The sequence below is a fragment of the Somniosus microcephalus genome, chromosome 33 (genome assembly GCF_052327205.1).
Source record: "Somniosus microcephalus isolate GS21.2 chromosome 33, FLI_Smic_1.0, whole genome shotgun sequence".
Classification (NCBI taxonomy): Eukaryota; Metazoa; Chordata; class Chondrichthyes; order Squaliformes; family Somniosidae; genus Somniosus; species Somniosus microcephalus.
The window spans coordinates 23,853,850-23,867,378 of record NC_141019.1 but is presented as its reverse complement, the minus strand read 5'-3'; the positions used below and the strand labels follow the sequence as shown (position 1 = coordinate 23,867,378).

Here is a 13,529-nt window from a genome sequence, read left to right as displayed (position 1 = left end):
AGCAATGTGATAATGACCAGCTAATCTGTTTTCGTGATAAATATTGGCCAGGACAACGGGGATAACTCCCCTGCCCTTCTTCGAAATAGTGTCATGGAAACTTATACGTCCACCTGAGAGAGCAGACGGGGCCTCGGTTTAACATCTCATCCGAAAGACGGCACCTCCAACAGTGCAGCACTCCCTCAGTACTGCACTGGAGTGTCAGCCTAGATTTTGTGCTCAAGTCTCTGGAGTGGGACTTGAACCCACGACCTTCTGACTCAGAGGCGAGGGTGCTGCCCACTGAGCCACGGCTGGCACTGTAAAATAAAAATAAATTCAAAAACTTTAAAATTGTGCCAATTGGTGTCCTTGCGCCCAAAAGAACCAGTTTAATTTTTGGAGCCTCCTCGAAGGCCCGCAAACGAGTGCAATTAGCGGAAACTCACCGTGGTGATTAATTCACCCTGGGGTGGGCGGGGCAGCTTCTAGCGCGATGTTTTTTAAACTAGCGTAAAAGATCGCGGTACTCGAGCTGCGCTGGACGTAATTAGCGCTTATAATTTAGCGAACTTTTGCGCTGGTTCCTCCGCCTTCGGACGAATTGCGCGCCCAAAAAAAACAGCGCAATCAAGCAGAAACTGCAGGCCTATATATCTACTATGAGGGGTTTTCACCGAGTGCATAGGGAGAAACTGTTTCTACTGGCAGGAGGGTCGGTAACCAGAGGGCACAGATTTAAGATCATTGGCAAAAGAGTCGGAGGGATGATGAGGAAAAAAAATTACTCAGCGGGTTGTTGTGATCTGGAACGCGCTGCCTGAAAGAGCGGTGGAAGCAGATTCAATCGTAACTTTCAAAAGGGAATTGGAGAAATACTTGACGGGGAAAAATTTAAGGGCTGTGGGGAAAGAACTGGGGGAATGGGACTAGAATCATAGCACCGTTACAGCACAGGAGGAGGCCATTCGGCCCGTCGAGCCCGTGCCAGATAAATGGGAGGGAGTTTTGTGTTCTGCAATAGTTTGAACCGATCACGCAGAATAGCTGCAGAGGCTCAGCCAGCAGATGGCTCTGCAGATATTCTGCGTGATCGGTTCTGGACTGTTGCAGAACACACGACTCCCTCTCATTGCAACTTCATTCAGTCAAACCGTTATTAGGATGTCTTCCCCCTTCCCCCCTCCCATCTGACTATGGGCTGCACAGTCGGATTTTCCAGTAGGTTGTCTAGAATTTTGTAAAATAATTAAACCGAACCCCAGAACTTGTGTTTTCGAAGCCCATTGTTCCCATTTCTGTGTCTGATGACTTGACAACGTGACTTGCTCGAGTTTTAAATGGATTTTTATCAGCAACAGAGCAAATATCAGGGCCCAGGCCATGATTGCACTCCCCCCACCCCCCACCCCCCCTGTCCCATCCCACTCAGATCCTGCCTCCAGTCTGAGACTTGGTTAAAAAAAAATAGTAAAATGTTATGTTTATTGACAACACCAACTTGCATTTATCTAGCGCCTTTAACGTAGTAACACGTCCCAAGGCCCTTCACAGGAGCGATTATCAAACAAAATTTGACACCGAGCCACATAAGGAGATATTAGGGCAGGTGACCAAAAGCTTGGTCAAAGAGGTAGGTTTTAAGGAGCGTCTTAAAGGAGGAAAGCGAGGTAGCGAGGCGGAGAGGTTTAGGGAGGGAATTCCAGAGCTTAGGGCCCAGGCAACAGAAGGCACGGCCACCAATGGTGGAGCGAAGGAAATCGGGGATGCTCAAGAGACCAGAATTGGAGGAACGGAGTGATTGGGGTGGTGGGTGGGGGGAGTTAGTTAACCTTTTCAGTGCTTTTGGCTGTACGCTTTTGGCAGTCTCTTCTGTGTTGTAACGCTAACTTTTTTGTCAGTGATGCAACCACTTTGGCTTTTCTGTGTGATGGACAGACAGATAGATAGACGGATAGACGGAGAGACAGACAGAGACGGAGAGACAGACAGAGACGGAGAGACAGACAGACGGAGAGACAGACAGACAGACGGAGAGACGAACGGACGGGCGAGATCAGAGCTATGGAAATTAAGCGGCTCTTTGCATTGGCTGTCCGCTGAGAGAATGATGCTTGGACCTCATTGGTCTCTGAGCCATACTACAAGCATGGGAAGTGCGCCACAAAACTCTTCCTTCTGGTTCCTGTTGTCAGTGTTGTGTGGGGTGTGCATTTAACCCCTCTGCTGCATGCCTCTCCCTCAAGCTTTTAACATTGCTTTTTATATACTCTTCGACGTCTCAAACTTGCATAAAAGTCAAGCAATGAAATCTCCCTGAATTTATGTCAAACAAATCTGTGCCCACATTCATCTGAAACAAAGAAATGTGCCGTGTCCTTGCTTTAATAGAGAGCTTTTGCTACTGCTATGCATGCTGAGATAGTTCCCCCTCCTCTTGCTTTCCCTCACTCTGTGCAGTGGTCTCACGCCCACAAACAATGGGATTGAGATGGAGCAAAATCAATTTTGGGAAGCAGCTATCCTCAAAACGACTGTTGGTGGCATTAGGAAACAAATGCTTTGTTCATTTTTATAACATCCCTCTATCTGCCATTTTAGCAGAGACGTTAACCCGCTTATTTTAATTATGTTAACACTGACGTAATAAAACTCACTACGCACTTGGTTCAAGTATAAAGCAAGGCTATAATCAACTTGTTTCAGAACATGGAGGTCTAGTTGTACTTCACTAGTTCCTGTCTTACAAAATGTCCCTGGCAAGCTGGGCCCACGCCCGAGTATTTATACTCCTTGGACGGCGCCACCAGCTGGCCGTCCAGTGTTATTTCATGAGTAGTTTCTTTATGATGATGAGATTTATAACATTCGCCTTTGCTGAAATAACAGATAAAGGAATATTGTGCAAACGTCCTAAAGTTTGTCTGCTGATATCACCCATAGTCATTTCCAGGCTTCAATTTTGACGGCATTTTGGCAGAGCTGTAATTTCATCCTGCATCACAACCGTGGCTGCGCTTCAACAAGTACTTCGTTGGCTGTGAAGCGCTTTGGGACGTCCTGAGGTCATGAAAGGCGCTATAGAAATGCGAGTTCTTTCTTTTGTTCTTCCTGCCGTTCCCAATACACCAGCGTGCCCAGGTAATTTACCTGTGGGGTTGTAATGTGCAGTTGTTGCTGATGTAATGACGGTCAGTGGCCTGTGAGGGCAGCAGTTTCACTGAAGTTACTGTGGAGCAGACTGTCGGGAAATCTTACTTTAAACAATGGACTAACAACAACAACAACTTGTGTTTATATAGTGCCTTTGACATCGTGGCTATGTTACTGGACTAGTAATCCAGAGGCCTGGACTAATTTATCCGAAGACATGAGTTCAAATCCCACCTCAGCAACTGGGGAGTTTAAATTCAGTTAAAAATATCTGGAATAAAAAGTTAGTATCAGTAATGGTGACCATGAAGCTACCAGATTGTTGTAAAAACCCATCTGGTTCACTAATGTCCTGCAGGGAAGGAAATCTACCATCCTTACCTGGTCTGGCCTATATGTGATTGCAGACCCACAGCAATGTGGTTGACTTTTAACTGTCCTCTGAAATGGCAGCTCATCACCACCTTCTCAAGGGCAACTAGAGATGGGCAATAAATGCGGGCCTTGCCAGTGACGCCTACGTCCCGTGAACAAATAAAATAAAACGTCCCCAGGAATGTTATCAAACAAAAACTAAGCCTTATAATGCAAAGAGCGAGGATTTGCACCAGACAACTGTTGTGTTATCCCACCATGTTACCTATCTTGACTTGCCGTGTTGTGCAGAAGAACAAGCGACTCTACTTATGGTCTGTCACATTGCCACACAACATAGCAAGAATCCAGTCTGAAGAAATCTGATTGCTTCCCTTTTATTAAAACCCAAGGAATCAGTCACCTCCGATGAACAGATTGCCTGGATAATACTTTCCATTTTCGGCCCTCTGACAAATAGATTTATTTTGCACTTGGTTTCCCTGCGTAGGGAGACGGGGGGAAATGAAGCTTAATCTCCACTGTGGCAGTCAGAATCAGAAGACTGAACGCCACCTCAGTATTCAAGCTCTTCCTAGGAGAGCAGAGTGTGAACGATAATGGGCCACGTTATCCACTACTAGTAAAGTTCAAGTACAAAAAAGTAGGGGTGTGTGTGTATAAAGAGTGAGGCAATCGCAGATGAAAGCGTTAATGGGCTCCCCTTTTGATTCTCCTGTTGTTCACTCTTGCTCCCGCCTGAAAATGTGTTTGTTGAAATTAAAGAAAGACTTGCATTTATATAGCGCCTTTCACAACCTCAGGACGTCCCAAAGCGCTTTACAGTCATAGAGTCATAACGGCTCAGAAGGAGGCCATTCGGCCCATCGAGTCCATGCCGGCGAAGTAATTTTTTTTGAAGTGTGGTCACTGTTGTAATGTGGGAAACGCAGCAGCCAAATTGCGCACAGTAAGATCCCACAAACAGCAATGTGATAATGACCAGATAATCTGTTTAATGATGTTGATTGAGGGATAAATATTGGCCAGGACACCGGGGAGAACTCCCCTGCTCTTCTTCAGAAATAGTGGCCGTGGGATCTTTTACATCCACTGAGCCACGGCTGACACAATTAGCCCAAAAAACTTGCTTGTTAAGGACTTGTTCAAGGAGCAATCAAGAGACACACCTGCCATTTTACGCAGGCACCCTGAATAGGCAAATTTAGTCTTACCTGTCAGTGAGTTGTCCGAAAGATCTCGTAGTTTTTCTACAGTATGACAGATGTGAGCAGTATAGTGGAGTCGCCCATTATTAGATAGTGCAGCAGGAACAACAACAAACTTGTATTTATATAGTGCCTATAATGTCCCAAGGGGCTTCACAGGAGTTTTATCAGATGAAATCTGACACCGAATGACGTAAGGTGATATTCGCACAGGTAACCAAAAGCTTGGTCAAACAGGTAGGTTTTACAGAGCGTCTTAAAGGAGGAGAGGCGGAGAGGTTTAGGGAACGAATTCCAGAGCTTAGGCCTTAGGCAGCTGAAGGCACGGCTGCCAATGCTGGAGCGATGGAAATTGGTGATGCGCAAGAGTCCAGAATTGGAGGAGCGCAGAGATCTTGGGGGGGGGCGCAGTTCTGGGGCTGAAGGAGGTTAGAGAGGGGTGAGACCGCGGAGGATGAGAATCTTAAAATCAAAGTGTTGCCGGACCGGGAGCCATTGTAGGCCAGCGAGCACAGGGGTGATGGGTGAACGGGACCCGAGTAGACGATGGTCAGAGGGCATAGGGAGCACAGCATTCACACAACAATCCACCCCAGCCAGCAGATCCGTGTTGATGCGAATCACACTTTCCCCTCTGTTGACCAGTGGGCACTGCCACCCACTTGTGTTCTACCCTCCTCCCACCTATAATGAGCTGACAGCAGAGCTTCGTAGGTGGTGGTCAAGGCCATTTCATTGCCATGGTTTCCCAAACACACTAAGAGATGAAGCAGTCATGTGTCTTTGCAAGGAAGGAACTTGGTCTGTTTTAAAACTAACAAGCCCAGCGCCCGTACATTGACAAAGGGCAATCCACATGTTCACTCCCTTATACTGAATCCTGCTTTCACAATGAGAGTAGAGTGTACAGTTCTGGTTGCCACTCCCTAAAAGGAGCAAGCTAGGATTGCCAACTCCTCCAGGATTGCCCTGGAGTCTCCAGGAATCAAAGATTAATCTCCAGGACACTGCTGCGAGTGACACCTAGAAAAATCATAGCGGCATTAAATTAAAATCATTTTCTTTCAACACTTTTGTTTGTTAGTTATAAAAATGTTGGAGATGGTGACGAAAAGGCTGGCAGTCAAGAGTCATCCAATCGGGTAAGGAAGATTCTGCTCGCTTTCCGATTGGCTGCGGGAAGGCGGTGCGCCACAGGGATGGACATGTTGGCTGACCAATGGCGGGAGGGTGGAGGCGGGGCAGTTGGAGCCACAAAGGTCATGTGATGACACCTCCAGGAATACATCCAACCCTCGCAGGGAGACTTGTTTTTCTGAACCGGTCGGCAGGTTAAAGGTCGAGTCATATTTGTTTTATAAGAACACAAGAATTAGGAGCAAGAGTCGGCCATTCGGCCCCTTGAGCCTGCTCCACCATTCAATGAGATCACGGCTGATCATCGACCTCATCTCCACTTTCCCGCCCGGTCTCCATATCCCTTGATTCCCCTAGAGTCCAAAAATCTATGGATCTCAGCCTTGAATATACTCAATGACTGAGCCTCCACAGCCCTCTGGGGTAGAGAATTCCAAAGATTCACCACCCTCTGAGTGAAGAAATTCCTCCTCATCTCAGTCCTAAATGGCCGACCCCTTATCCTGAGACTATGCCCCCTAGCTCTAGACACTCCAGCCAGGGGGAAACAAACTCTCAGCATCTACCCTGTCAATCCACTTCAGAATCTTGTATGTTTCAATGAGATCACCTCTCATTCTTCTAAACTCCAGAGAGTATCGGCCCATTCTACACAATCGCTCATCATAGGACAGCCCTCTCATCCCAGGAATCAATCTAGTGAACCTTCGTTGCACCGCCTCCAAGGCAAGTATATCCTTCCTTAGATAAGAAGACCAAAACTGTGCACAGTACCACCTATTTTGTGTATAGGTGGCAACACTCTTGACCAACGTTCCCTCTAAATTGTGCGGCACACTCTGCCAGTCCCACGTTTTGCCCATGTTAAATTCCGCGCATACCTGAAACTGTGAACGGGGGCCGCTCACCCCCAAAAAAACTGAGGGGGAACATTGTTCTTGATATTTTTTTGGATGTAATTTTAATTTAATTATTCTGAGCGTGACGCTCGTGGCTCTATAATTATGACTCCGTCTGTCACATCAAACCAAAGAGCGGGAAAATGGCAGGGAAGATATTCAGTGCTTGTGAGGCAAAAACATGCCTTCTGCGAAAGAAATTACATATTCATCATCACTTTAGCTTGGAAAGAAACACAAATAACATCTTTTGACCTTAGTTGCAGTGTTTTCAAGCCTTATTTAAACATTAATTTAAGGGGTTCATGATTCCACTCGAAAATTGAGCGCCGGCGAAGAGCAGTCTCGGCTGTTGCCAGTAGCAACCTAAAATTTTGACAGCGTTTCCACCGGGATCTTTTCAAAATCAAAGCGTGATTCCTCTCTGAGGTGCAGTCTGCAGATGGAAGCTTCTGTCTGTTTAAGCAGGTCAAAAAATAGGGTGCTTTTGTAAAGCTTGTGACAGACTGGGTGTCAGTCATAGCCTTGCATAGTACGGAACAGATGGCTTGTTTAAAATTAAGGAATTTTTGGCTTGCCAACCTGAAGTTCCTTGATGTAAACAAATTGCTCTGATGGCATCATCGGGAGTTAACTTGTATTTTCGACAGTTACTGGTTCGGTATTCTTATATTTTCTTTTCTGGCCAATTTTCTCGACCCCGAGGTGTCGCGGATTGGCAATCCAGGGGGACGTCATAACCGAGCCCCACCCCACCCAGGAGAGGGTTGCTGGACAACGATCAGGACCGAGGACTGCATTTTGCTTCCTCACATATTCAGGGCCAAATGTAGCCCCCAGCTGAGATAAGCTACACCATTGTTCTCTCCCAGCCTCCAAACTGGCCTTTTAATTTGTTTCATTTCCTGTGCTTTTTCAGTCTTGACGAAGGGTTTCGACACGAACCGTTGACTCTGTTTCGCTCTCCACGGATGTTGCCCTGGATTGCTGAGTTTTTCCAGCATTTTCTGTTGTTATTTCGGATTTCCAGCATCCGCAGTATTTTGCTATCGTATAAGCTACACCAGCTCAGGCCAGGGATCAAAGTTGCTGGTCTCTGTGCCTGATCTATTCGCTGGATAAAGCCACGGGGGCTGAGTTTAACTTTCAGTGGTGACGGCAAGCGGGCGGTATGGGTGGGTCACCCGAAAGGAATTGAGTCTTGAAGGGTCAGTCCTGACTGGCTCCTGGGTGTATCTCTGACAAAGTAAGATCCAATGTACAAATCCACTTCTATGTAGTGGTGTCAGACAGCGATCAAGATCAAAAGTCACAATAATCTTAAGCCAGCAAAAATGCATTGGCTTGTTAGTTTTCAAAAGGTAAATGTTGACAATCTAAAAATGTTAATGGGCCAAAACACTGCTGCCCAAGTAAGGCATCTGCTCTAGACAAGGTCTTCTTATTTGGTCAATATTTAACCCTCAACTAACATCACTAAAAACAGGTTTTCTGGTCATTGTCTCACTGCTGTTTGCGGGAGCTTGCTGTGCACAAATTGGCTGCCGCATTTCCTACATTACAACAGTGACTGCACTTCAAAAGTGCTTCATTGGCTGTGAAGCGCTTTGGGACGTCCTGAGGTTGTGAAAGGTGCTACAGAAATGCAAGTCTTTCTTTATTTCCCATCGGTTGCACTTCCGAGTAGCAATGCTCTGACCGATCACGAGCTGATGAAAATGTGGATCTATGAATCTACCGCTGGGTTAAAGCTGCCTGTTGCTGCAACGTAAAGGCAGACAGCTGATCCCACGCGTTACGTGCGCTCAAAAACAGTCTTTCTTTCTTGTAATGCTGGCTTGGGCTTTGCGTCGGGGTGGCCCCATGAATTCTACCAGAATTTATTCCAGGTTGTAGCGCAGGTGAAACTGCTCTATAACACGACAGAGCCAGCTCTTATGTCAATGAGCATGGGTCAGACCGCCGCCATTTTGCTTAAAAGTCACTTGTAGCCGTGTCCTTCTAAGATTTTGTCATCTCCACCTGAAGCCCTTTTCTTCCTGAATTACCTGTCTCTCTCTCTCTCCTCATGTCCCTCCATCACAATTGAATCCCTCCCAGATTCTACATGCCCTTGGGAAAAAAAAGACCAACAGGCTTGAAAATGAAACCCTTGCAGTCAACGCTGCCCTTATCGTCTACCTTTCACTCATGATTTAAGTGCCACTTCCTGGTTCTGACTTAGTGGTTGATGTATGCCCTGATTCAAGTTTTTACAGTAGTCCCTGCCTCATCCAGTGTACTGATGGACACTTCAGTTCCTGACTCACTCAATGCTATGAAGGACACTCTAGTCTCTGACTCATTCAGTGTTTCAATGAGAACCCAACTCAATAGAAGCTCCTGCTTCTCCCTAATCAAGAAATCATATAATACAGTCACTCAAAAGCATGATCCCCCTGCTATACCGCTATCTGATATCTCACAACTTCAGATCGAACTTATCATTTATGACTCTAGATACAGAAACTACATAAAACGTTCTCCCAGTTCGCTTTCATTGAGTACTTGTATCGCAAGATAGCACAGCCCCCTTTTAAGATCAGGTGAGTTATTTCCTCCCCCTCCCCCTGTAAGGGGGGGCTTCTTTTAACTGGTTTATGGTAATTTAGCTGGCCAGCAGCCTTTGCCTCTGAGCTCTGACCAATTCCAACCTTTTACCTGGTTTACGGTAATTCACCTGGTCAGCAGCCCTTTTGCTGCTGCACTCTAAACCAATTTACAAACAGCGGTTTCGAATCGCTACCCCTCCTTCAGTTCTGAGTGGAGGAACTTATAATTAATGATATTAAAACGGACAAGTGGTTTGGATGAGAGAAAAATCAAGTTTTATTACCTAAATAAACTACAATCAAAAGAATAAACTATACCACACGAACACAGTAATTACAGTAAAACTATATAACAGGGGGTTGCAGACGGCGAAAACGAGGGATACAATGGCTACAATGTTACTTAAACAATCTTAGCAATTCCCTTAAATCACCACCCCCTAACTCCTGCTGGGTTGCCTTGCCGAGGAGTCAGAACACCCTGCTCACCTGTGGTCCAGCGAAGTGAGAGAGAGAGCTAGCTTCTCAGCAGCTATCTTTTATACCTGGTGAGGTCCTGCCGTTCTGCCCTGCAAGGGCTGTGTGCAAAATTCCCCGCCCAAAGGGTCCAATACACAAGAGAAAGCTGTGATTGGCTAGTCCAAAGTGGTTGGACTGGGTTAGAGTCTGTACTGTGGGGCCGAAATGATCCCGCCCCCATCCGGAGTTCACCTGGGCTAAAACAAAAGAGAATGCAACAGCCCTATTGTCCAGAATGCTAGGTGATTTAAAAACCCATTCAGTTCTTAAACGGATCCCATTCAAGATACAAAAGTCTCTTCTGCAGTTTAGATGTATCCACTCGATATACAAACAAATGCTAATAGCATTCAATTGCTTTGTAAACAAAGCATTGTCCTTTGTCTTCGGCCATGTGGTGACAGCCATTTTTATCCCTGGAAATATAAAAGCACAACGCCCAGGGATTCTTTAATCAAAAAAATTAATCTTCAGAACTGTAAATTATTGCGAATTCTTACACCCCCCACTTGGCATTTGCCAAGTGTCCACTATGATGCTTAAACATTCACTACCTCCACCACCGGTGCACTGTGGCTGCAGTGTGTACCATCTACAAGATGCACTGCAGCAACTCGCCAAGGCTTCTTCGGCAGCACCTCCCAAACCTGCGACCTCTTCCACCTAGAAGGACAAGGGCAGCAGGCGCATGGGAACACCACCACCTCCAAGTTCCCCTCCAAGTCACACACCATCCTGACTTAGAACTATATTGCCTATCCTTCATCGTCGCTGGGTCAAAATCCTGGAACTCCCTCCCTAACAGCACTGTGGGAGCACCTTCACCACACGGACTGCAGCGGTTCAAGAAGGCTGCTCACCACCACCTTCTCAAGGGCAATTGGGGATGGGCAATAAATGCTGGCCTTGCTAGCGACGCCCAAATCCTGTGTATGAATAAAAAAAATCTGAGGTATCCTCCGTTCAGAGTTGCAGTTAGTTCACCTCCAATGCACCCCTGTATAATTCTAGGTATCATACTCGCTTGTCATTCTTCCTGCCCTGCCAGCTTAAGTACTGATCCATTTGCTCTGGGCTTGTGTTTCATTTAAGTCCGTATAAATCAAAACTTTAAAAAAGTATTGCCGTAATGCCGGCCTTGTCCATGAAATGGCTGTGAGCTTGGCTGTTCTAGCCTCTTGAGCATCCCCGATTTTCATCGCTCAACCATTGGTGGCCGTGCCTTCAGTTGCCTGGGCCCTAAGCTCTGGAATTCCCTGCCTAAACCTCTCTACCTCTCAGAGGTGCTGTCTTTCAGATGAGACGTTAAACCGAGGCCCCGTCTGCTCTCTCAGGTGGACGTAAAAGATCCCACGGCACTATTTTGAAGAAGAGCAGGGGAGTTCTCCCCAGTGTCCTGGGGCCAATATTTATCCCTCAATCAACATCACTAAAAACAGATTATCTGGTCATTATCACATTGCTGTCTGTGGGAGCTTGCTGTGCGCAAATTGGCTGCCGCCTTTCCTACATTACAACAGTGACTACACTTCAAAAAGAACTTCATTGGCTGTAAAGCACTTTGGGACGTTAGGTGGCCGTGAAAGGCGCTATAGAAATGCAAGTCTTTCTTTATACAGTGCAGTCTGCAGAAAATGAAATCTGCTGTTACATTGGACCTAACGCTGAAATGCTCCTGCTGTTATCAGAGGGTTAAACATTTTCTGGATATGTGTGGCTCCAGTAACAATCGAATGTCATGATTCCGACTAAGTGTCGGCACATAGCTGACAGCTCGGTGAAGCACAGGAAGGAGAGTGTTAACAGGACTGCTGCTAGTGCAACACGGACTCGCCTGAGTTCATTTAAAACGGCCTTTTATTGGCGAGTCTTAATCAGTGTTTATACAGCAGCTTTGTCGCTATGACTCCCTGTCATTCACTCCAGCCAGCTCCGAGCTCTGGCCAGCATCTCATCAGTACCTTTAATTGGCCGCTTGCCTGTCTCCTCCCAGTCTTGCTGCCTCTCCAGTCTGTCTCCCCGATGCTAATACAGAACTTGGTTGACAGAGGGAGCTGCTCTCCCTTGTGCTTTTTCTTGTTTGCTGCCAACCCCTTTCTTCCTCAGATCAGTGGATTGCGAATAGCATGTCGGAGTGGCGAGGGACATCCCAAAGAAGAGTGCGGGGATGGGGTATCTGCCATGGACCTTTGAGAGAGGACAAAGAAGGTTAATGCAGGATCTTCTATTGGGGGCATTCGTTCAGTGCTCTGCACCTACCAGTCTCGAGGAGTATGCACACAGAGTGGATATTGCCAGAGAAGCTTGCAAGCACTCTTTTTCTCTCTGTCTCTTGTTCTTCAGCTGTTGTCAAGGTAAGAAGGGCTTGAATGATGGCAGTGGTCCACTGTTGTAGTTAACGCCAGCAGGATAATTATGGGCCTCAGTTGCAAGGGTGACCATTCTCTGCATGAAGTCACCGACCCATTCCTGGAGCACACAAAATTCCATGGCATCAAGTACATCTTCTGCAAGCGTCTCTCCTATCAGCGTCGGGTGCTATGGCTCATAGCTTTGCTCGCCTCCTTTGGGCTCCTCTGCACATGGTCCTCCAACAGGATTAGGTATCTGCTCTCCACCCCAGTCCACACAAAACTCCACATGATTTGGGCCAAGAACCTCTCGTTCCCGGCCGTCACGATTTGCAACAACAACATGCTGATTCTCCGAAGGATGACAAAGTCGGATGTCTACCTGACTGGCCACTGGCTGGGTCTCCTCAACGAAAGTCGCAACGTCAACCCGACGGCTCGGGAGATTCTAAAGGACAAGCGCTGGAAATGGTTTGAAAAGTTGCTGGATTTCTCGCACTTCTTGCCACCTCGAGCCACAGAAAACGTCATGTTCAAACTTCTCAATCGCCTAGGTCACCAAATTGAGGACATGGTCCTCGACTGCAGGTTCCGAGGGCGGCTGTGTGGTCCACAGAACTTTACAACCGTGAGTCCCCCACATTTGTCTTGCTTGCTTCTAGGTGTGTGCGAGCTATCAGAATATTGAGATATGGATTCCAAGCAGAAACAAGTGTTTAGTACCAAAATCATGCAGTTGGCTTGAACTTGTTAACTCTGAGGTGTCGCTGAGGTTCAGCGCCACAGTGACCTTCTAGTCTTCCAAAGCCCTCTGGAGCATTTTATCCAGACTCTCACCAGTGAGCATGCTCTCAAGTTGTTTTATCCTTCTCCTTGCAGTTCAGTTGAGAAGACAGCACAAAAGTGGGGAACTAGCTGTATTGTGTCGGAATAGGGTGAAGTAAGAGTGTGCTACCACAAAGTATCTTTGGAATCTTTGGAATTGTCTACCTCAGAGGGCTGTGGAGGCTTGAGTATATTCAAGACAGAGATCGAGAGATTTTTGGATACTAAGGGATATGGGAATCGGGTGGGAAGGTGGAGTTGAGGTAGAAAATCAGCCATGATCTTATTGAATGGAGGAGCAGGCTCGAGGGGCCGAATGGCCTACTCCTGCTCCTATTCCACATGTTCGTATGTTCTCATATTTCAAGCTATGCATCCATCTGAAGCGATGTCTGTGTGTGTGTGAATGAGTTTCTTCAGCCTCTTTGGTAATTTTGCCATGTCTCCGATTTATTTCAATCAACTTATTCAAAAACTTCGCAATCTGTT

At 46.6% G+C, this 13,529-nt stretch overlaps 1 protein-coding gene across 3 annotated transcripts in view; it reads left to right on the top strand.

The window, feature by feature from the left end:
- LOC147097007 (acid-sensing ion channel 1-like) overlaps positions 1-13,529 on the top strand; it is a 361,076-nt gene that overhangs the window by 75,658 nt on the left and 271,889 nt on the right. Inside the window, exon 1 of one of the 3 annotated variants that reach the window (XM_085972734.1) lies at positions 11,731-12,843. The exons of the other annotated variants lie outside the window; for them this stretch is intronic. Within the exon in view, the coding sequence (XP_085828860.1) occupies positions 12,280-12,843 (564 nt within the window). The 5' untranslated portion in view covers positions 11,731-12,279. Of the gene's footprint in view, positions 1-11,730; positions 12,844-13,529 lie in introns of those variants that run through there. 3 annotated transcript variants of the gene reach the window in all.